The following is a 25848-nucleotide window of genomic DNA, read 5'->3' as shown; positions in this document are numbered from 1 at the left end:
GGGTACGCTAGCAAAAAGATTGAACACCACTGCACTAAAGCGATTAATGTTTGATATCAAAGATAAAAATATCACCACGTTTGTGCCTGGCCAGTGTGACAGTGTGATTTTCAACGCCTTACGGTGGTACATCAACACCGAAGAAAGTCGCGGCGTTTATTTATGCCTGCCAATTTTAGGTTCTGTTGCATCGCCTGCACGTGTCAGCTGCTCCCACTGGCGTCATCGTTTTTCCTTAAGCGGTCTCCGATGTCTTTTTGTTCGTGTGTTAACAATTTTTAAGAATATTTCGCTCACGTACCAATGCACCAATGGAGTGTAAGATCTATTAAGTTTTAATCAACTACAATCTTTTCGTACCCCATCCGTATTTGTTTAATGTCTTGTCACTTGATGTTCCGATGTGTTAAATATTTTCATTGTTTCCTTAACAATACAGAGGGCCGTGATATCAAATACCTTACTATAATAATACCGGACAGCTAGCAGTTCTGAGCGCGAACGACTCTAGTGCTGCTACCTAGGCGGCTGGTGTGGCGATACTGGCGAAAAAAGCTGCAATCAAATGCAATGTATATTGTTGCTGGGCTAGTTAATAGTTTTATTAATTGTTGCTGTGTTAAAATGTCAGGGTGTATGTGTGCTGTTTACAATTGCTACAATTACAGCATTACAAATTGCTCCAAATCGTACTTTCGATTTCCGAGGGATCATAAAACGTGAGTCAACAAAATTCTTTATTAGGACTAATGCCTTTGTCTCTCTGTTGATAGAACAATAAAAATTAGCTATTTTTATTTAGGCCTAATAAAGGTAGAAGTTAAAATGTATTGGAAATTTTACGGTTTTATCAAATTAAGTTTTATTGTTGTCCACTTGCCTTTACTAATTATTACAAGCATCAGATTTCTATCAATTTTATCTTTGCAGTTGTCAGCAATGCGTATATAAAGCAATGTTTTGATGTAAAATAATACTACATTAAATACTATAACATTTCTTAAGTGTCTCGTATATTATTCCACATTAGTACCTCACGTTTTAAACAATAGTCCGATTTCCGCTATGTTAACATATTTTGTATATGTGGACGTAATTCCACGCCGCTCCGCTAGATGTCAGGTCCGCAAAATTTCGCACTCACGTCAATGTTGCTAGAATACAGCTGTCCGCTATTATTATAGTAAGGTACTTGGTGATATTGTATGACGGCCATGCTAGTAAATGTAATTATTAAATATCTTAATTTATAATATAATCTCTTTCTGTGTGTTTTAAATTATTTATTAATATATTCGCGAAATAGTCTTATTCAAATATCACGCGTGTTCTCATCTCTTTGGACTACGTGAGAATTCTTGTGACATGACCATGGATGGGCAACTCGTGCTTCCAATGTGCTAAAAAAAAAAACTTTGAAAGAGAGAAAGACAGGCGCAGCAGTTACAAGTTGTTTGTAGTTTCGCTGCAAAAGCAGTTCACTGCCACGGTGCGCTCTGGCGGCTCATGCAGGTGGTCGTGATATCTACTCCATGATTTGAATTTCAGAATGACGCCTGGTACAATAATTATAGTAATTTTAGACAGACTGTACTGAACACATAACAAAATTATATCATTTCCTAGCTTTGTAAATTAGTTTAGTACTGGAAACACAAACTGAATACAACCTTTTCAAGATACAACAAATATAGCTGCAAAACTTCTTCATTATTACACTATTTGTTAATATTTCTTATTTGAAACATAGAACGCGTGAATTTACAAGCCTTTATACATTAAAGAGTATTCCTCTGTTCTCAGAAAGGTAATAGCCTGTATTCGCAAACAATAACAAATTCAGGGAAGTAATTTTTTATGTCACAGCAAATGAAATAAACTTCTAAGCTCTTTCTGTACATTGACAGCTTTTAAACTTCTTTCTTGTATTAAACTCTGCCTCAAGCACATACAGTATATATGGAAGCAGAGAGTATATTTGGAAATTCTGACTTAGGCAACATTACGAACAGTTCGATTCTTGATTTCGCTGGAATCTGAGTGGCGTGCTGTTCTGTAGATTTATCAATTCAAGTTACAAACTTTCAGGCTCTTCTATCGGCTGTGAGCCAAAAGGATTTCAGAAAAATCTCGATTCTTTGTCGATTGTTAACTGTTTCTCCAAACTTGGGTGAATTCTGCTGTAGGTCTTGAAGTAGGTTCTTACATTTGATAAAAAGATTTTCTTATCACTCTTAAAGATAGTTTATAGTCAAAGAAAGTGAAGTTGTCTATGCTCTACATGATACTGCCACATTTCAAATTTATCCATAAATGCTCTTAGTTAGTCGATTATATGTCGTGCAATTCTGTAACTCGCACGCACAACGTGCTAACGATATTTGATATCAGTCTCACCTTGTTGATATCCCATTTTTACCTTTAGCTGTTCTAAAGCAGATGCAGACAGTATTTCTTTACTAAAACCTTCCCTGTGTTTATTTATAACATAAAATGCCATGCGTAAGAAAGTGTAATAGAACATAATACAAGCTTTACCTCCCTTCTTAATAAAAAAATCTCTTCCTTTCAACTCATCACTAGAGGGAAATAGTCTCGAAATTATACTGTTTTTCACTTAAAACGAGCCGCCACTTACTGCAGACGCGAGAAAACTTTCGTCTTGCAAGAACCACATACAGACATTACAGCTAGTACCTGCACTGAGGTTGTGTTGACACTTTGAGAACACGAGTTGCCCACCCATGTCCAAGTCTAACAATTGATTCTGATTTGTTTAAGAGTGTCATTAGAAATGTATCTGATTGTACGTGTTAATTTATCACACTGTCTGCAATAAAAACAAAAGCTCCAAGAAAATCATCGCATTTTCAAAGATCAATTTCATTATATTTTATTAAAATCCGTCACAATATTAGATACAACCAAGGAGAACGAAAACCCTTGCTCTCGTCCTGCCCGCACGGCGAGCTACTAGGAACTCCCCCACCATGGCGTTCGCTCCTTTGTCTCAGAAGAACTAAAAACAGATTTCCCTGTTTATGAAGAAGTTCATGGCCTCGCTTTTAACAGCAGTTTCATATAACAGCTTTTAAAGGAAAAGGTTTTAAAGGTTATATCCTCGACTGTTCGACTGGAACACTGTAAAGATCAGCCTGAGGAGTAAACACCGAAGAAATATCATTTATGAACCGACATAAAAATACTGTACACACAGTATATACCGAGATAGAGGTGTTTGGATTGATGGTGGACACACGCGGCAGTAGTACGACATTTTCGGCTAGAGCGTCTGGCCCCGAAACCAGGTGGCCCGGGTTCGATTCCCGGTTGGGACAAGTTACCTGGTTGAGGTTTTTTCCGAGGTTTTCCCTCAACCCAATATGAGCAAATGCTGGGTAACTATTGGTGCTGGACCCCGGACTCATTTCACCGGCATTATCACCTTCATCTCATTCAGACGCTAAATAACCTGAAATGTTGATAAAACGTCGTAAAATAACCTACTAAAATAAAAAAACCACGACTTTTGTGGAATTATGGAAAAGTTTCTGACTACCCGTTATCAAAATTAAGAAGATAATTTTGGGTTTTTGTACATATTAAAAATCATATGTAGAATGGTTTATGGGGAACAATTGCATTTTATTTGAGTTGTTACACTATTTTTGTAGTATTCTGCAAAACACCAATTTCTATTATCTTTAAATTCTTAATTTTTTATTACCATTAATGTTGTATATTGTTCTAACTTGTCATTTTGGTAACTTGTAAATTCAGAAGATTGTAGCTATATGTTTAATCTGTTACTTTTGTTAGACATAGTTTGGTAATGTTGCAATATGCACATCAATGAAGACATCGAGATAAATATTGCTATTTTCACTAAGATATTATTCTATTAACTCATTAAGATGTTCAAGTTCCTTCATTCCCACTGTACCATTACTACCAAGAAAATAGAAAACGAAAACACATTTCTAATCTCATATCCACACACTCAGTTCTTATAATATTCCATTCAGTTAAATATCCAGTAAAATTGTGTATCAAATTTTGTTTCTCTTTTGGTTTTTCGTGTTGGGCTTGTCTATTAACAGATGTACCTAATAGCGTTGGCTTAAATTTTTCTTGTAAAATTCTAGACGTAAAAAATATTTCGATCAATCTCACACTGATGTGATTGCTTGGAAAATATGCGAATAAATACTGGGGAAATATAGACTATTACTTTTGTATCAATGATTCCTAAACTTTTGGATGAGACTTCTGTTTGAAACTTTCCTGCCCCTCACTGCTCTTGATCTGATTCGAAAAATACAAATTGCTGTAAAACTGCAGACAACTACAATTGAGTCCACTGCAAGAATGATGGATGTCATTTGGAACACATTTTGCAGGAGACGCAATTGAAAGTTTGAAATGCTTAGCGCTCAAAGCTTAACTGTGATTTTCCGATCATTACTGGACAATGACTATCAGTGTTAATGCCATATAACTCTGTATGTGCATTCTATATGTCTTAAGCTATGCATTGACAGTCTTGGTTCATTTTCGACAAGAAAGTGACATCCATCATTCTTGCAGTGGACTCTTCAATTGTCTTGAAAACCAGTGAATACTCCAAAATACTCGAGTATTTTTCAGAAGAACTCCGAACGATTACGACAGTCATAGACGGATATTGAACCCTTGTTTATACAGTTGCTTTCAATTTGTTGAAATTGAACAAATGAAGGGAACATTAATTGAATTATGTACATACTGATGGAATGTTGGAACCAGACCTTTTTTCCGCAGAACATAGACCAGTTTTATACCAAAAGAATATCTCGAACTTGCAAAATAAGCTCTTTAATTTTTTATAACATTTGCAACCTGTAATTTAAGCAAAGTAAGTTTCTCGTCTATGATTGCCATCAAAACAAAAGCGATAAATCGCCTTGAACTTGAAAATGATATCACTGTGCCTATCGAATATTCAGTCCAGATTTCAGGAGCTACTTTTAGTATATTAATAATTAAACTACTGAAACATTCTGTCTGTCTGGATGTTTGTTACCTATTCTTGCGACAATGACTGAACAGATTTATATGAAAATTGGAATATAAATTAAGTTCGTTGTAACTTAGAATTTAGGCTATAATTATGGCATTCAAAATATTTTATTTAAAAGGAGGGTTATAAGGGGGCTGGAATTAAATAGATCGAAATATCTCCCTTATTATTAATTTTCATGAAAAATATTACATAACAAAAGTTTCTTTAAAAGTAATTTCCGATAAGTTGTATTCTATGCAAAATTTTAATAGGACTGATATTTAATGAGATAAATGAGTTTCAAAATTACAATAACAACACCATCTAAGGCGGTGTAATGAAATAAAAAACAAATGACTTCGTCTATAAGGGGCCTTGAACAACAACAATCGAAAGCTATGAAACATAGCCTACAGAGAATTTTTCTGTTTTTGTATGAAGTAATATAGGAAGCTAAATTAACCGATTTGTATAATGAATTATTAATTCACCATTGGAAAGTGTAGTTTCTCTAGATGGACATAATGCTAAAAAGTTATTACAGTAACTTCTGAGTGAATCGAGGACAGGTAAGATTAAAATAGCTTCTTATTCACAGAAAACTTGGTAGGCTATTCTATACATTCGTTTCCTGTATTTCCTAAAATAATTTTTTATGACCAAATGAGTGGTCTCTGGATCAAAATGATCGCATTTTAATTTTTTAATACAATTTAAATTAAGTAACATAATAAACGATATAGCCTATCCTTCTATCAAACACGAATGTTCCCTGGATCAAATGTCCTATTTTAATTATGTAATTAATTTATATTTATTTCTAACGGGTGCAGTGGAGCGCACGGGTACGGCTAGTACAAAATAAATGTATGTTAATAGCTAAATCATTTTTTGCACGATCGTGTTTTTTTTTCAGTATTGTTGTTATGCCTTCAAAGTTAGAATTCTCACACAGAAACTTGTTGCTAGGGAAACCAATCTTCATATAACATAAAAGATATACTGAAATAGACCCATTACAGTGACCTTTCTGTTACTTAGTTACCATTACAATGCAGTTTTTGGGAAGGCTTTGGAATAATATTGCTCTAAATTTTCAATGCAAAATGTATTGTATTTGCAATTTTAAAAATGTGCTCGTGCAAAAAATGTTGCAGAAAACACGTTTGTAAAGTGCATTACAAAATTTCGGAAATGGAAAAACTTGCCCTGCTCGTTTTTCAAATTTTTCCTCGATTTTGTGAAATGCACTTCCCAACCTCGTGTCGTAATTTACTATTTTGTTTTATTTTGTAAACCATCTCGGGATTCTCCCTTAGGACTTTATACGACCCTCCCCATGAGATCGCGAACCACACTTTGAGAACCACCAGTCTATATAATGAACTCACACTGTGCTAATACTTCAGCTCCTTCCCCCCGTATGCGGTACCTAAGAAGTTATGTCCATTTTCGACTTTTCCCCTTCAAAATTCTCTAGAGCTCCTTCAGTGGAGCAGCGAGTGAGACAAGTGGCCTACAGGCTTGGAGCTCACATATTCAGTTTCTCTCATCCCCCAACTCCCTTTGCAGGAAGCGCTTTCGCGTACCTTTTTAAATATCCCCTCTCAATCAATTCAATTATGGGTAATATTTCAGTAGGCTACACTGTGATAACCGACAATGCTACGTCATCCATAACTCACGCATGCGCACAACACGTTTCTCGTGGCCACACCACTAGTGCTACCTCATTCTAGCACACATTAACTGCTAATTGGTCACAGCTCCACAAATCATTTTCCACGATTCAGTAGACTAATAAAGGAAGGAAAACCGTGCACTTTGGAAAAGAAGATGGCACATGTTATTCACTGGCTGTTAGCACTGCACACAAAGCATGCCGCGTACCTCTGTGCGACTCCATTCCTGGAAGTACTCCATCCCCATGGCGCGCTGGAGGCGGACTGAGTCAACGGCGGCGGCTGGCCGGCAGTTTACCCCATCCCGCGGGATTCAGTCTCCCATTTATCACGCAGTATGGAACCCCCCACTCCCCCTCCCCCGCCGGCGCAACGTTTGTTGCCAGCAAATTGTAAGACATATTTTCAGTGCCAGGTTCACACATATCGTTGCAACAATTCTCTATATCCAGAAAGAGAGCGAGGATGCCGCGGTTTTATACAGCTTCAAAGTAAGCGATACGCCTCGCTGCTCCTAGATGGGGGAACGGTCCTCACTGTGGCCAGACTTCATCCCTTGAATTAAGTCTATAGGAAAATGCGACATTTTTGGACAAAAAGTGGGTTTTTCTTCTTTCTTTTCTGTAAATCGTCTTCAATACCCTACTATACACGTTTCCAAACTTTCAAATGCGTAAGACGATTGGAAATCATTTAATGACGTCATAATTCAAAGTCCGTAAAGGTCCGCGCTCTTTAAGTGTCCATTTTAAAGCCATTTTTCTCCGTTGCATATATTTTGCGCATTTCTCATGATCCAAATCACTAAGACTTCTACAGGGACATCATTTTAATTTTACTTCAATTGAATGTACTTCACTCCCACCCCCTCTACTAGTAAACTTCCAACCGTTCTCAACACAGAACCAAAGCCGGGTATGCGGTCATAGTAAGCAGTACTGAGTGAGTATAGTACGTTCCAGAAATATGTTCGCGTTTTCCAGTCGCGAAAGAGCTTTCAATATTGAATCATATTTTCGCACAGGTACTGTCGTCCATTTGCCTACGTTGCATTACTGTTTCCCCCACTCGCTTCTGTTCGCCCCTCTGTAAAGACTAGTGGCTGGGCTGTCTTAGCTCTTTTCTGAAAATATTAATTTCTGTTAAGAATTGGACGTCTACGTAATATTATACAACTGTTTAAAGTAATTTAAATAAAAGGGCCTCTTTAAGTAATTAACTGTCACGTGATTTCCTCCCTTTCTACGACCCTGCGACATAACCACTTGGACGGACAGTACATAGCATGTCTGAGTAATGTTATCTTTTCGGATCGGGCAGAAGTGAAGATTGAATTTACGGTACGTAAGGTACTCTTTTACAGAGTAGGTACAGAATTATTTCAACATGAGTTACTGGTACGAAAGACGAAACTGTCTTCGTTTGTATTGGGATTAGGTACAATAGTCTATAGTGCAATAATATGCACAAAAGAACTGAAGCCTGTATCGAAATGAACGGCCATCATTTTCAAAAATGTGTTTAAATACCCATATTATGATTATTTTTCAATTTAACTTCATTCTCTATATTGTACTCTAATGTGCTGTAGACACTATAATATACACTGGATAATGAATACTTCCGAATGGATAGCTCAGTTCGTGAGTAAAAACACTCATTGTTAATACTGTGCTGTATTTTGATTAAACAAAAACCTAATGAAAATTATCAAACTTAAAATCGTAATATTTCCTAGTTTAAGTAAATGGATGAACTACATTTCTTCCCTCCTATACCCAGTAAAGTGAATTGTTTGTAGGCCTATTTTACGCCAGTATCATCGAACTCCAATCGTGGAAGGGGGTAGCAAACGTCGTTTTCGGTTCTCAACCGTTAATCCAAAGGTATAGCCAGGTGAATATTAGAAATGTTAGTAAAAATAAAATGATGTCCCTGTACAAAGCTGAATTGTTTTCTGTATATTCACTATACCATGCTTGACAATTTTGTGCCTGGATCTTTTGTAACTACAAATTTTGAAAGAAAGAAATGTGCGGAATAAACAAAATAATTATTTTAAAATATGTGCTTTTTCACAAATTATTTTTTTCTCTGTAATATGGGATTATTAATTAAAAACGAAAGCACGAAGTGGTGCTGTCTACAATTATTCAGAGAGATTGAGTGAAATTTCTATGAACAGTAGAACTTCGAAAATTTGCCCTCCCCCCCTTTTTTTAATTTGAACGACTAAAAAAATAAGTGTATGATGAAAGTCAAATTAGTAACTCTGTCAGGTTGCTAAGCTGCATATGTGTCCTACACAGTCCGCCCTTCCTTAAAGCAAGGAGAGGTGATTATTGTGTACGAGAAATCAGAAGAAATTGTCTGGAATCAGATTGCAATATATTTGGTTCTAAGGATCAAGCTTTTTAATTTGCATACTAAATAAGGAAACTTTTGGCTGTTGAATACACCTAGAATAGTTACCGACTGCATTGCAAGCTAGAAATTTATTTTTAAATTTTAAAGGTATTTTTAGATCAACACTACATCAGTGTTCATTGGCTCTTTTCGTTAATTTTCTATAGTTCTAACGGTTATGAAATTGCAACCGCTTATCGTTAGAGGATACTAAATTAAAACAATAGAGCATTATTTTACTAGGGCTGAAATAAATATTCGCCATTCAAAAAAAATCCGTCCAATAAATCAATAAGTCCAATAAATCAATAAATCCGATAAATAAGTCCAGTAAATAAATAAATAAATAAATAAATAAATAAATAAATAAATAAATAAATAAATAAATAAATAAATAAATAAATAAATAAATAAATAAATAAATAAATAAATCAATCAATCAATCGATCGATCGATCGATCGATCCATCCATCCATCCATTCTGCCCTTCTTTAAAAACTATTTCTGAATTGTCTTAAAGCTGTAACAGTTCAAGCCATCTCTTCGTCAGTCATTCCATGTTTGTTTACTTTCTCATTGCCAAGTATAAGCATTGTGGTACTGCGAAGAAGATGAAATCATGGCAGTAGGAATAGATTTGCGAAGAAATTTAATAATTTCTAGATTGCAAGATGTTAGAAACAAGACATTATGAAAAAATGAATGTCAAGGAAAACATAATAAGCAGAACTGAAGGAAAATAATTAAACTGGTCTGGGCGCCTTTTGAGAATGCCGGAACAAATAAGGCCCTAATTTTACATGAATTGAAAGAAACTAAGGCTCCCGGCAGAAAAAAATAGAATGCAGTATATAAAATGTAACTTTTGATGTAGTCTTAACAACATATTTTAAAGGTAACAATTTCTTTGTAAACAATGATAACACACAGAGATTAACGTTTAGTTTAAACAGTATTCATAACAATCCAGGCTGTGAATCTGTGACGCTGTTAGAAAATAGATTATAGGCATAATGTAGATTCCAAGTTGAAACAGTGTGATCACTGGTCATATTGCTTATGTGGACAAAAGGTTATCCAGAGTGTTATTTTGAATGAAAAGTTTGGTGGATAAGATTCTTCTGTATTTCATGCGAACTATTTATTTTGCTTTGCATAGTCTAGTCATTGTTTTCTGCTACCGACTATTATTTAAGCACACTATTTCAATTGTCTTCGTTTGTTGATCAGTCGTTTCTTGTAACTTCCAATCCAGATCTTAAGACTTCATTTCGTCTGCAATCTACTTTTCTCATATATTCTGTTATGATCCAAATTTCACTTTCATCTACCGTGTATTTTTTCTGGGTATAGCACATAGAAATTTAACATTGCTATAAGAAATCTATGTAGGTTACTATTAAAAACAATAAAGAAATAACTTAATCAGTGGGCCTTGTATAGAAATAAAATTAGCAGGCTTAGATCATTTGTAAAACACGAGAGCATCAGACATTGACTTCGTAACCATACACGATGTTCTGCTGTTTTACAAATTGTCAAAGCCTGCTTCCTAAAAAACAGGGCCCACTGGTTAAGTTATTTCTTCCTTGTTTTTATACATAGGCTACTTATGGAAATGTTAATGCCTATATCCTACACCCAGAAAAGACACGGTGTAACGCATAGGTTATCTCGATCACTATCCGACTAAAATGTTTACTTTTGTAATAGCGAAGAGTACTTTTTAATGTAAAAACATAACGTCATGACATAAATTTTAGAGCAGAAAATACCTGAGAATTGAAAATACTCGTAAGTGAAGGCATTTTTTTAAATAATATATTACTTTGTGTCAATTCGAAAACGATTGGAGAAATTTATTGCTTTAGATTCGCAGAAGAAAAAAAAAGAGGAAAACAAAGTGGGAGAGAAAGAAAAGAAGAAACAAATAACGGAGGAATTTTCTTAATCTGTTATTAAACGACGCTATATCAACTAATATGTTATCTAGTGTTGGTGGAATTTGTGATAGCTGGATGGTATTTGGTGAGACGAGGTCAAGAATTCGCCATGAGATTTCCTGACATTCGCTTTACAGTTCGGGAAACTTCGGAAAATGCTCAACTAAGTAATCAGCCCAAGCGGGAATCGAACCCTCACCCGAGCGCAGCGATCTCGAGTCCAACGTGCTACCGTCTTAGCTACGCAGGTGACGAAGAAAGAAGAAGAAAGTTGCTATCTGTTGCTATTTAATTACTATTTGCAACTGCTAGTGGGAGTTCAAGAAGTCTGATCACCTACAGCAGACACGCGCCAAGCCTCCAAAAGCGACTCTCTGTTCCACCAGCCAGCAGCTGGCCGGACGCCATGCAGATTATTTGTGAACAACTAGACGTCTGATCACAATCAACTCAGACACGGACTAGCGCTGGGCGCTGTATTGTCGTCAAGGAGTACGATACCAATCGAAAAATCGAAAGGGGATCATTGTGAGAAAAGATTTAAAGGTACGCATAACGCGTCCTTGCAAGGGATTGGGGGCTGTACGAAACTAAATATGTGAGCTCCAAGCCTGTTGGCCACTAGTCTCACTCCGGTTACGCTGTTCCACTGAAGGAACTCTAGAAAATTTTGAAGGGGATTGCCGAAAATGGACGTAACCTCTTAGGTACCACATACGCGAGGGGGACTGAGATTTGATCAAGTGATCACGGAACGGGGCGAGGAAGAGTTGGCTGGTGTTTGCCGTTAGGATGGCGAGACGCTGTCATCTGTTGTTCGATGACAAAGCATGTGAAGGCCGTCAGAAGAAGCGCCGTGAAATCTAAATCTGCAATTGAGAGGTCCCTGTCCTTTCAAATTGCGACTAATTGAGTGACCTCGTATATTTAATGGACAATTTATAGGTTCTGAACTAGGGCATACGTCGTTTACAAGAAAAGGGGAATATATATGGGGAAGGGCATATAGGTCCGTGGCCCATTTCTTATAGGGCTCATCCCGACATTTGTTTTACGCCTTGAAAAACCACGGAAATACCTTAAGCAGGATGAGTTGTCTCATATAAGAGACTAGCCAATTTGGCTATTAGGTAGGAGGTGATTGTTGTCATGAGCCTTGTTGAATCGTCTCAATTTAGAGGCCAGCCATTTGGCTTTATGGTGACCCAATTACGAAGAGAGGGGAGAGATGTAATTATTAATTAATTTAGAATAATTAGGGGGATTCATGGGGATATGAGTGCAGGTCCGTGGCCCATTTCTTTTAGGGCTCATCCCGACATTTGTCTTAGCGCCTTAGGAAAACCACGGAAAAACCTTAGGCAGGATGAGTTGTCTCAATTTCAGAGACTAGCCAGTTGGCTCTTAGGTAAAACAAAAAAATTTAAAAGTAACTAAATAAAACAATTCCGTGTATCCGTTTGTGAGATAGAACCAGAAACGTATAATTTAATTAACAACAACAATAATAATACGATTACAGTGTTAAAAATTAATAAAAAAACATTTATTTATAACAAATGACAATAGAAACAATCACAACAGTTCACGGCCTACTCATACACCAAAGATTCTACACACGCGATATGACCCAAGATGTTAAAGCGTGTATAAATAATCTTAGAAACACTGCCGGACAATTCCAGGACAATAGGAATCCAGGCACAAGAGGCAAACAACAGATTGTTTTATTGTACACACAGTAATAGCACAGTATCTTCATAATAGGTTTAATATCAACTAAACTTTAATTCATATGGCATTAGACCCTACTTTTTGGGTAGAATTAAGAAATAATCTTAATTCATTAAATTTATTAAAAAAATAAATAATTAAAATTTGTTTAAAAATTGTTTTGATCATTCAAGTAAATTAATTTATTCTGAATTTAATTTATTTAAAATTGAACAAATTTATAAATGTACAGTCTTAGAAAAAAGTTCTTTCGCACAGATATAATATTATCAGTCCCAGAAAGGAGGCAGTGCGCATGATCAGAGGACGAGCGACCTGGTTCACAAGAGAACGACTAGTTCAAGTAATAAAATTAGTTTTGTTAGAAATTTAATTTTTCAGTCGTTGACTTTACTACTTTATATATTTTGTTAGGTGTTAACCTTTACATAATAAATTGTATGATGTATGAACGTTTTCGTTGACCATGTCAACATCATCAGATACACTCTGTCATTTTACAATATCAATACTCTCAATGTTATCTACACAATTCACATACAATACATGTTTACTGTCATATGAAGGTAAAACCTATTAAAAAATTATATGAATTAGTTTTATAATGTTGAATTGTGGATACCCCAACTGTCAACAATTAAAATATACTTATATTATCATGGGTATATTCTTTGCAAATCATCACATGTGAACGATAATATGAACGATGTAATGATATGAGGCTAAAAGTAAGATAAAGTATAAAAATGATGAGCTAACTCTATTTAATGCTTTACTATGCATGTGAGGATTTGCAAATTACAATATTTTGTTACAAGGTATTCACTTTTCCATATCATAGTATAAAATTCTGGCCTGTTATAACTGCCTATATTTTGTAGATCTTGGTGTTATTGTTTATGCCAAAAAAAAATTAGTTTTGTTTCGTTGTATGTCTGATCATGCGTACTGCATCCTTTCTGTATCAGTACGACAAAACTTTTTTCTAAGACTGTACGCTGTTAAAATTTTATTACACAAGTCGAAATGAGTATAGGGTAAACTAGGGTCTGTTGGACAGTCGGGCATGTTGGACACTCCGTACTTTAACGTGTTACCACGCCACTTGTGGGCACCACATTCTGCTAGAAGTCAATGACGGAAGTAGCCCCACTCGTGCCTACTTCCGTCATTGACTTCTAGCTGAATGTGGTGCCCACAAGTGGCGTGGTAACACGTTAAAGTACGGAGTGTCCAACAGACCCTAGTTTGCCCTATATATACTGTATACATAATATGTATTACAGCCACATGGTCACGGTACAAAACAAAATAATAATTTAGCATTAGTACAAAGGACCTAAATGTTTCAGATCTGCTGGTCTAAAGTAAAGCATTAATTTTGGCCCTCGTATGATTCTTTAGCCAAATTAAACCCAGAACTTCTAATATGGAAGTCACTGATATATAAAAAGAAAATTAAAAATGTATTAATATTTTGAATTTAATTAATTTATTCTGTGTGTAAATATTTCTGTTTAGTTTCATATATATGTAATATCATTTAAGCACGCGTTAGATGCGTTTTTATCAACCTGAGATTCTATTATGTCGTGGGCATATTTTCTAAAGAGAAATTTTATAATCTAATATTGCTTCTTTTCACTTTCATATCCTGTTTATCATTATGGTATATATAATTAGATATCAATTTCTTTAAGATTTTACTGTAAATAATGATTTGTCTATTTATGTATTAATATTATGTATATTTTGTCAAAATTTCGAATACAATTTAATTATAGAACTGCACGCATTGTATTCTTCACCTGATATAATTAGGAACATTAAATCCAGACGTGTGATATGGACTGGGTATGAAGCACGTATGGGAGAAACCAGAAATGCATATAGAGTGTTAGTTGGGAGACCTGAGGTGAGAAAGATCTTTGGGGAGGCCGAGACCTAGATGGAAGGATAATATTAACATGGATTTGAGGGAGGTGGGAAATGCTGGTAGGGACTGGATTAATCTTGCATAGGCTAGGGACCGATGGTGGGCTTATGTGAGAGCGGTAATGGACCTCTGGGTTCCTTAAAAGCCATAAGTAAGTAAATTTATGTGTATAAATGAATTAGCCTATATTGCATTACTCTGTCTTCTCTTTAGTCCCTTATTTTCATAAACTGTTCTAGTTGATTGACGTACACAATTATGTACTCGTAATTCCTTCTGTATCTTAATATTATATAACTAGCCGTACCCGTGCGCTCCGCTGCACTTATTACAAATAAATATAAAGCAATTACATAATTAAAATAGAACATTGGGTCCAGGGAACATTCGTGTTTGATAGAAGAATAAATCGTTTAATATGCTACTTAATTTAAATTGTATTTAAATAATTAAAATGCTATCATTTTGGTCCAGAGACCACTCATTTGGTGCTATGGTAATTCGTTTAACATTTTTCTAAATTAGTCTTGAATGCATCCTTTAATAAATCACTCCAAATTAATAGAGTTGATTGTGTAAAAATGTAAGAATTCACGATCTCCTATGCACTACTGCCATAGAATGAATACATTTGTTTTTCTTCCTACTAAAAAAATTAATATTTTGCACATAGCAGTTACGGAACGACACAATAATCTGAGGCGGCGGTGGAAATGTATTGTATCGTTATTTTAAAACTCTTTTATATCCTTAAATATCAGTCCTATCAAAATTTTGCCCGAAATAAAACTTATCGGAAATAATTTTTAAAGAAACGTTTGTTATGTAACATTTTTCACAAAAATCAATACAACGAACTTAATTTATATTAAAATTTTCATCGAAATCCGTTGAGCCATTATCGCGTGAAAAGGTAACAAACATTCACACAGACAGACAGACTTAAATATCAGTCCTATCAAACTTTTGCCTGGAATAAAACTTATCGGAAATCATTTTTAAAGAAATTTTTGTTATGTAACATTTTTCACAAAAAATCAATAATAAGCGAGATATTTCGGATTTTTTAAATTCAGGCCCCCTTATAACCCCCCTTTTAAAGAAAGTATTTTGAATGCCATATAGCCTAAAATCTAAGTTACAACGAACTTAATTTATATTAAAATTTTCATCGAAATCCGTTCAGCCATTATCGCGTGAAAAGGTAACAAAAATCCAGTCAGTCAGACAGACAGACAGACAGACATACATACATACAAACAAAAAAAATTTCAAAAAAGCGATTTTCGGTTTCAGGGTGGTTAATTATACATGTTAACACCGATTATTTTTGGAAAAGCGAAAATTACCAGAAAAATTTCGCTTACAGATTTATTATTAGTATAGATGTGATTTCATTGTAGCTCTTACCTCATTCATTCATTCATTCATTCATTCATTCATTTTTCTGTTCATCTTGTAATTGGTATAGTTTTGAACAGTGACCGAACACGAGCATTGCTCATTCGATACCCAACTATACTAGACACTATTTTTTTATTTAACGACGCTGTATCAACTACGAGGTTCTTTAACGTCGATGGGATTGGTGATAATGAGGCGAGACATGATTCGACATAGATTACCTGATATTTTCCTTACGGCTGGGGAAATTTATTTTTATTTTATTGGGTTATTTTACGACGCTGTATCAACATCTAGGTTATACGGCTGTGGAAAACCTCGGGGAAAAAACCCAAGCAGAAATCGAACCCGCACCCGAACGCAACTCCGGATGGGCAGGCAAGCGCCTGAGCTACGCCGGATCATTGACTGATATGTTCCGGCTCTACCTCAGAAACGCACGGGGCGATTTCTTTTGTAGACAGCCAGGATTTAACATCCCCTTTAAAATAACGTGTTTGATGATAGAAGGTGCAATTTTACATTCAAAAGTGAGGGTGGGAAGATGAAGGGATGGAACAGAAAATTCAATCAGCAGTGGTTTTGAACTTTCACCTTGAAAACCGACGTGCTTTTCCTAAAAATAATGTCCCCTGCACGTCTAAAACTATTCAAGGTGGGAAGTTTTGAAATCAACACCCGGTATGTGAATCTTAACTGCAGGACACATACAGACTAGTCGAGTCCACTGGACGTAGCAGGATTAGTATTAGTATTAATATTTATTTATTTAACCTGGTAGAGATAAGGCCGTCAGGCCTTCTCTGCCCTCTACCAGGGGATTGCAACTATAATATGAACAATAAAATTACAATTAATATTAAATTTACAATTACAATTACAATAAAAATTAGAGTATGACAAGATTACCTGATTAACGAAAGCTAGACATTTTATCATGGAAGTTAAGAACAAAGAATATTTTTGTATTTACTGAATTAGAAATTAAACCTAGAATAACAAAATTCTATAGTGATGAAATTACCGGATATTGAAATATTTTGTGATAGATTAAGAGAACTATTTACAAGAAACCATGTCTGACCGAGTCTCAATTACTGACCAAGTGCCTAGTAAGTTTGGGTTTGAATTCAATTTTATTTCGACAGTCCCTGATGCTAGCAGGTAACGAATTCCAGAGTCTTGGCAGGGCTATTGTGAAAGAGGATGAGTATGAGGAGGTGCGATGGGGTGGTATTGTTAGTATTGTTTCATGGCGAGAGCGTGTGTTCAGATTATGGTGGGAAGAAAGGTAAGTGGAGCGAGAAGACAGGTACGAAGGAATAGAAGAGTTCAAGATTTCGAAAAGAAGGAGAAGTGAATGTAAATTTCTTTTCTTATCTAGTTTACGCCAACCTATTGCTTCCAGGGATGGGATGATATGATCATATTTACGAACATTGCTTACAAAACGTACTCACAAATTATGAGCACGTTGAAGTTTCGTTTTGTTGTCGCTGGAGAGGTCCGTCAGTAAAATATCAGCATAGTCAAAATAGGGAAATACAAGCGTCTGCACAAGGATTGTAACACATATTTCCTTGAAAAGACAAGGTACGAATGTCAACAACTAAAAATATTAAAGGAGAAGAAACGAAACATTTGGAGCACTACAACTTATTTATTGGACCGTCCTTTAACAAAATAATTATAACAGGACCAACTTGATGAAGGGCGCGGAACAAGGCAATGCTATTTTCGTTCAGTTAACATGAAATTCATATGAATATTTTGCTTAGAACTTGAAACAACTTGGCTGGGATCATTCCGAAGGCTAATTGGTTTGCTTATTGCGACCTATTTATCCGATTTTATAATGCCTATTAATATCGCACTGCAACTGTCCGACAAAGACTGCACTTCAGGCTGTCAGTATGGCGGGACAGCGGTGCTGAAAGAGAGGGTAGGCGACAGCTATTGTCTCTGTCCTGATTATTTATTTATTCTGGCAGAGTTAGGGCCATGAGGCCTTCTGTTCCACACTACCAGAAGTGAAATACATAACGAAACAATGACAAAAATAGGAAAGTCATACTTAAATATAAAAATAATTTTCATTCACATTAACAAACTTACACGGGCTATAATGAAATATTAACTAAATATGATACATAATTAAGTTATTTACAATTCATATCCTAATAAAAAACGTTTTTAAATTATAGACATCAGCTCAAAGAATTTTGAGTGACCACAAGGGTCCTGAATACAATAAACATGTATAATAATGTGATGTGATACATTAAAGAAAAAAGAAAGTTAATTGTTGAAGGCAAATATAAGTGGATTAATTGAAATAGAGATGATGATGTAATATTTGAAGAGAATCCTTGATAATATTTATAAGAATAGACATTACAGAATCAAAAGGAATGTGAAGTTTGTTAAGATAATTCCACGTGAATTTTGTGATTGAACCTCTACTGCCAAACTCTACTTTATGATAGGCTTGCATGACAATTTATATACACACAGAATAACCTATAAAAATCGCCTAACACTCACAAATCAATTCCATGTAAAAGTATGTAGTTCTTAATTCTTAATTTAAATTGATTAACCGTTCGGCAATACCTGACATGACGAGGTAAGGAGTTCCATAGACGACAAACTGACACGGTGAAAGAGGATGAATAGAAAGAGGTGCGGTGACGAGGAATGGATAATAAGGCCTGATGTTGATTCTGTAACGTTGTAAGATATTCAAAGCGAGTTCTCAGATATTTTGGAGTAGAAGTGAATAATATTCTAAACAGAACAGATAAAGAATGTGCTATTCTACGTTCCTTCAGGCGGATCCATGAAAGAACTTCAAAAGATGGCGTTATATGGTTAAATTTATGAGTATTGCAGATGAAGCGGACACACACATTATGAACACGTTGTAGTCTCTCAGCTAAATTGACGGTTATATTTGTCAAGAGAGAATCGCAGTAATCAAAATGGGGCATCACTAGGAATTGAATAATGTTTCTTTTTATGGAAAGAGGCAGACAGTTTCGCAAGTGATTTAGGGAGTGGAGCAATGAAAATATTTTCTTACAGATGTGAGTTACTTGACTATTCCAGTTTAGATCTCTGTCCATTAATAATCCAAGATTTTTTACAGTGTCGCTAACTTAATAAACAACCCATTTATTGACAGTCTTGGTATGGTTTTGTCGTCAGTTGTACTGAGTAAGCGCTGATGTCCCATTACAATTGCCTGCGATGTTCCTGGGTTTGACCTCAGTCCAAACCTTTGTGCCCACAGATAGATAGAGTTTAGGTCTTCAGTCATTGTGGTCACTGTATCAGTTCATCAGGACGAAAGTGTGTATAGATCTGTAAATCGTCAGCAAATAAGTGGTATCAGTTGTACTGAGTAAGCGCTGATGTCCCATTACAATTGCCTGCGATGTTCCTGGGTTTGACCTCAGTCCAAACCTTTGTGCCCACAGATAGATAGAGTTTAGGTCTTCAGTCATTGTGGTCACTGTATCAGTTAGTTCATCAGGACGAAAGTGTGTATAGATCTGTAAATCGTCAGCAAATAAGTGGTATCTGCAGTGCTGTATGGTTTTTGTCACGTCTTTAATATATATCTTAAATAGTAGAGGACCTAGCACCGACCCTTGAGGAACTCCAGATTTCGTGAAGCGCCATTCAGAAGAGAAATCACCAATTAATGTATACTGCTGGCGGTCACGAAGGTAGGATTGAAACCAAGCGACAGCATTATCCGATGAATTCAAGTTTTTCAATTTACATAAAAGGAGGTCGATATCAACAGTATCAAAGGCCTTGCTGAAGTCCAATAAAATCAGTTTATTGTCATCCGTAGCTTCGCGTATATCTTCATTATCCGCTTAATGAAAAGGAAGGAGTTGTACGGTTTTCGGAAAGAACAACAATTATGCCCATGCAGTAAACAAACCCACATATTTTCATACGTAAGATGCCCTTACGATTGGTTTTGTTATCTTCCAGAATTACACTCTATACAGAATGTACCATTTTTTATCTTGCTTTCCAAATTCTTTTTTTCTTAGGCGCCAAATGAAAAATTGATTCAAACAAAAGTTGTTTAAGTGCATGGGGAATTAATCCCATTGGTAAGTCTTTCTTGTAACCTTATTCATTAAAAAAGTACGAGGAATGACCATTTCTTTAAGGGGAGGTCAGCATTGGCCTGCAAAAATTTTTAGTGAAATTCATTTTTTTATATCTCAGCTTCTATAAAAAGCTAAATGAACAAAACTTTTAATGCTTAATATACATACATTACACTTTATAAAACATTATTCAGAATATTTAAATGGTTAATAATTCTGCAGTGCTTGGGAAAAGTGACACAAGTCAGTTTCCACAAACCTTTTTTGATAATTTATTGACAACTTACACTGATTTATGTCGATTTGATTTTCTTCTGTATGAATTATTGTAATGGGAGAAATACTTATGTCTCTTTTTCCAAGCGAGCAGATGTTCCATAAGTTGTCAAATTATCAAAAAATGTTTGTGGAAACTGGCTTGTGTTACTTTTCCCAGGCACTGCAGCATTATCTGTAAAAATAATATCAAATTTACATATTTTTTTGCAACCGTAAAGCATTTACATAATGAAATGTACAATTATTTAAATATCTGCAGGATTCTTTTACAGAAATATTCTAAAAACCTACGTCAACAACATAGTCTAGGATCTTTTATCTATTCCTTCAAGAAATGTGTTTTTCTTAATAAAAATTTTTAGAAAATTTAATACTGAAGGTAACGATTAAGAAAAAAGTATTTCTTGAAAGAATATGTAAAAGATCCTAGACTATGTTGTTGATGTAGGTTTTTAAAACATTCCAGTAAAAAAATAATGAAGATATTTAATTAATTGTATATTTTATTACGTAAATGCTTTAGGGCTGTAAAAATGCAAATTTGATATTATTCTTACAGGTAATTATTAGCCAGTTTAATATTTTGATAATGTACATAATTTTTTTTAATGTTAATGGGTTATTTTACGTCGCTGTATCAACATTAGGTTATTTTGCGTCTGAATGATATGAAGGTGATAATTCCGGTGAAATGAGTCCGGGGTCCAGTACCGAAAGTTACCCAGCATTTGCTCGTATTGGGTTGAGGGAAAAACCCGGAAAAACCCTCAACCAGGTAACTTGCCCCGACCGGGATTCGAACCTGGTCCACCTGGTTTCGCAGCCAGACGCGCTGACCGTTACTCCACAGGTGTGGACTCACATAAATCTTAGGTACGTAGGTTTGCCCTGGACTGTATCTCCAACCAACGCCTATGCTTGACTTATAGCCGCTACAACCACGAGTCCAAATATTGTCGAAAATAAAAATTGTTCGTAGAGTTCATAGCAATGTATCAAACTGTTGTTTTTCCCATACTTCCTTCCACTGTTACGTACGAGTAGCTGTATTATTATTTCTTGCCAGAAATAATCATGGCAACACGGACAGAAATAAATGGAGGATGTGCATTGAGGAAGCGTTGAAGGAGAGTGGGAGGCAGAACGAAGGCTGGCAGCCAAGAAAATCTGGTAGATCAGCAGAAGTGCTTGCGATATGACTGACTTATGCAGGCAACAGGTGCGCCACATCAAAGGGAGCGGCGGTCCAAGGAAAATGAGCATTGTTGTGAGAGCGCGACAACAAACCAAATCACAAAGAACCAAGACGGATCTCAGTTTCAAATTTCGGCCAGTATGTAGTTAGTGTGCTATTCATAGATCAGTTTTATCATAGATTTGCTGTGCTATGCGGCTTCTACACAATAGTTTCACCTCTAGCAGAAATTTTTGACATTTGGACATGAATTTTGATGATACGCTTCAATTAATCTGCACAGAGCATATTACATAATTACCAAGGTCTGTAGGGTCGTTGATGATGATGAAAATCGAAATCGTTCCGGGGCCCGGCATCAAACCTGGGACTTTTGGCTGAACGCACTAAGGCTCTATCAACTGATCTACCCAGGAACTCAACCAAACCCCAAGTCAATTTCTCCCTTTATATCCACAGACCTCAAAATGGGCTGACAACCGTCAAGCAACCAACACTGAGTGCACACAATCTCTGTGCGACTTGAATTGTCGTTTTCTGTTAAAGAACAGTGGCGTGTATTATGCAAATCTAACTTTCAGGTGTAGCTCATTGTGAAACTGATTTTAATAATTTCAAGGGAAAAATTGTTCCAGGGCCGAGTATCGAACCTAGGATCTTTAGCTAAACGCACAAAACTTCTACCAACTGAGTTACCCAGGAACTCTACCAGACCCCGAGTCAATTTCTCCCTTTATAGACACAGACCTCAAAGTGGACTGACAACCGTCAAGCTACCAACATTGAGTGCACACAAACTCTGTGCGGCTTGAATTGTCGTTTTCTGTTAAAGAACAGTGACGTGTATTATGCAAATCTAGCTTTCAGATGTAGCTCACAGGGAAGCTGATTTTAATAACTTCAAGGGAAAAATTGTTCCGGGGCCGGGTATCGAACCTAGGATCTTTGGATAAACGCACAAAAGCTCTACCAACTGAGCCAACCAGGAACTCTACCAGACCCCGACTCAATTTTTCCCTTTACATCCACAGACCTCAGAGTGTGCTGACAACCGTCAAGCAACAAACATTGAGTGCACATAAACTCTGTGCGACAACTTTTCCCTTGAAATTATTCAAATCAGCTTCACAGGGAGCTACACATGAAAGCTAGATTTGCATGATGAAAATCGTCTGAGTAAAACAACTGGGACACAGTTGACACAAAATAATTTGAATGAAGAAACGCAATGTGTTGTTGGATACGTGAGAGAAAATCAAAATCAAAAACCTTGAGACCTCACTTAGAAAATTAGCTAGTTATTTCCTCTATACAAGGTGGGTCAAAAGTCGCTTTCCCCAATTTCTTAGGTTTCATACTTGTATACATGTACAGACGCCGTACCTTGAATAAATGAATAGCTGGTGTTCATGCGTCAACTGTTTTTCCGATGGCATGTCTTGTTATTATTGTTGTTTTGTTTTATTGTAAATTGAATGTAATTAAATGTAAGAAAACGTTTGGGGAAAGCGACTTTTAACCCACCCTGTATTTAGTGCCATGTTAAGCAGACCTACACTTATACATCCGACGCTGTATTCAATTCATGGGTTCGGATATTGAATATTCCATCAATAAGTTACCAACTACTTCTGATGCACGTAAGTTCGTCATCGATTTCTATTGAAGTATAAACGTGAAAGTTCACTGTAGTCTATACAAAGGTCAAGCACGAATTTTCCGTCCTTAGTAAATTATTGAAAAGAGAGTTCAGGCAAACCTGTCACGTGAGTCAAATTCTTTATGATTTTTAAACATAATTTCAGCTCTCCCCTACTCAGCAATTCAGACACGTGCAGTGCAGTTGGAACTAGAACATCACCATACACTGATTTTGTACGATTTTAAAATGTGTTTGAATCAGGAGCAGCAAACGAAATTTTGTAACTCTAATTTCTCTTTACATCTCACCTTGACTATGAATAGGAATTCACCTAACTTTTTCAAATTATTTTCACTTACAATTCCGCATAATTTATTATACGCTACTCTATTGTTCGCCTCTGATTGAGGTTCTGGCCGATATGTACAGTCTTAGAAAAACTTTTTGTCCACAGATACTAAGTCCCAGAAAGGAGGCACTGCGCATGCCCAGAGGACGTGCGATCTGATTCCCAAGAGAAGGGACTAGTTGACATAATAAAATTAGTTTTGTTTCGTTTTATGTCTGATCATGTGCACTGCCTCTTGGAACTTAGAAAAAAAAATTGTCGCAATGATACTTAAGACTGTACGTCTATTTTCAAGCAGTACATCTCACTTGACGATGTGTGTCAGAGGAAGAACAATAGTTTGTCCACACCTGTGGAGTAACGGTTAGCGCGTCTGATCGCGAACCGGGTTCGAATCCCGGTCGGGGCAAGTTACCTGGTTGAGGTTTTCTCCCTTCGGAGTTTTCCTCTCATCCCATTATGAGCAAATGCTGGATAACTATCGGTGCTGCACCCCGGACTCATTTCACCGGCATTATCACCGTTATTTCATTCAGACGCTAAATAACCTCAGATGTTGATATGGCGTCGTAAAATCACTCACTAAAAATAACAATTGTTTGTATAGGCTACATCTGAAGTCTGATTAGTGTAATATGTAACTAGTCAGCGACGTATGCAATGGAGGAGAGGGGGAAAAGGAACTGGCCACCCTACCACATTATCTCCTGGCCCAGTTGCCTCATAAGTGTTGCCGTGTTGGTATCACTTGTGAGTATATTAGAAATATTTATTTTTCAGTCGCCGACTTTACTGCAATATATGTAAGGTACAAAACCTTTACGTTACATGTTTTAAAAATCGTATGAACGTTTTCGTTGGACTATGCCAACATCATCAGATACGACATTCATTCTAGCAATATCATTAGTCTCACAACTACAATACATATTAAATAGCATACAGAGTAATAAAACATACTAAAAACCAACATAATTAGGATACAAAATATCATTCTTGTGTGACTGTCCTTATTGTCAAACAGTTAAAAGTACACATGTAACGTAAAGGTTTTATACCTTACATATATTACAGTAAAGTCAGTGACTGAAAAATAAATATTTCTAATATATATTACAGACTTTTCTGAAAATCAATCAAAATGAACTGCAAAGTATCACTTGTGAGGTTAAAACCTGTCTTCCGACAGTTGAGTAAACAATTTTATTGTTTAGTTCCTAGAATTGTCTATTCTATAAATCATTTTATTAAGTTCTGGGTTTCTGAACATGGCAATATGTCAGAGATCTTTTCTTGCACATTCATTTGTTTCATGTCAAGTTTGAAAATAAAATTCGGTTGAATTGTGAGATCTCTGGATAGGGAGAATTTCAAGTTCTGTGTGCAGAAATTCACCTTCTGAACTCGTCGGTGTTCACAAAGTAGCCGCGGGGACAACCTTGTTTCTCGCGCTTCCGGTTTATTGCACCGAGGTGTAGCGGATCTCTGCGTTTTATAAGGAAGCTGCAATCCAGCCGCTGCCCGTCTTCCGGCGACTCGGCGCGGAGAGTGCTAAGTTTAGCGCAGTCGGTCGTATTAATAGCGGGTGTCGTCCTCCACGCCGCCCTAACAATCCCTACGTGCAGCGAAGACAACACAGACGAGGGCGGCTACAAATCGAATGGGACAGGGTTCGATTCCTGGCTCCTAGTATCACAGGGAGACAAACGAGGACTTAGGATCGAATTCATAGTCGTCACTTATAAAATGAGGAAACACTTAAGTAATGAGCATTTCCTTAGCACTTATTTCAGATCGTATTGCAGAGACGCTACTCGAAAGAAATATGGCAACATGGCTAGACGTGTGCGCTTTCCTACATTCAATTGTTTTCCAGCGCCTTAAAATTGTTAAATCGGCATTATTGTCATACACAAACACAGAAGTAAATATTATAGAGCTAAAAATTATACAAGATGTCCAGAAAGCATTTTACAGAAAAGAAAGAAGTGAGCTAAGATAACTAGTTATGAAATATGGAGATAATAATTGTTCTCTCCAAAAGAAGAAATTGATAGGGAATAAATTTGCAGTTGAGTTTAATGCAAACTCCGGAAATATTCCT

General features: G+C 36.1%; 1 protein-coding gene across 11 annotated transcripts in view; it reads right to left on the bottom strand.

The window, feature by feature from the left end:
* Window positions 1–25848, bottom strand: part of tmod (tropomodulin) — a 242200-nt gene that overhangs the window by 134269 nt on the left and 82083 nt on the right. Inside the window, exon 1 of one of the 11 annotated variants that reach the window (XM_069819524.1) lies at window positions 6932–7078. The exons of the other annotated variants lie outside the window; for them this stretch is intronic. Coding sequence (XP_069675625.1) covers window positions 6932–6970 — 39 coding nt within the window. The 5' untranslated portion in view covers window positions 6971–7078. Of the gene's footprint in view, window positions 1–6931; window positions 7079–25848 lie in introns of those variants that run through there. 11 annotated transcript variants of the gene reach the window in all.

Source organism: Periplaneta americana, chromosome 2, assembly GCF_040183065.1.
Source record: "Periplaneta americana isolate PAMFEO1 chromosome 2, P.americana_PAMFEO1_priV1, whole genome shotgun sequence".
NCBI lineage: Eukaryota > Metazoa > Arthropoda > Insecta > Blattodea > Blattidae > Periplaneta > Periplaneta americana.
This window is presented reverse-complemented; position numbering and strand designations above follow the sequence as displayed.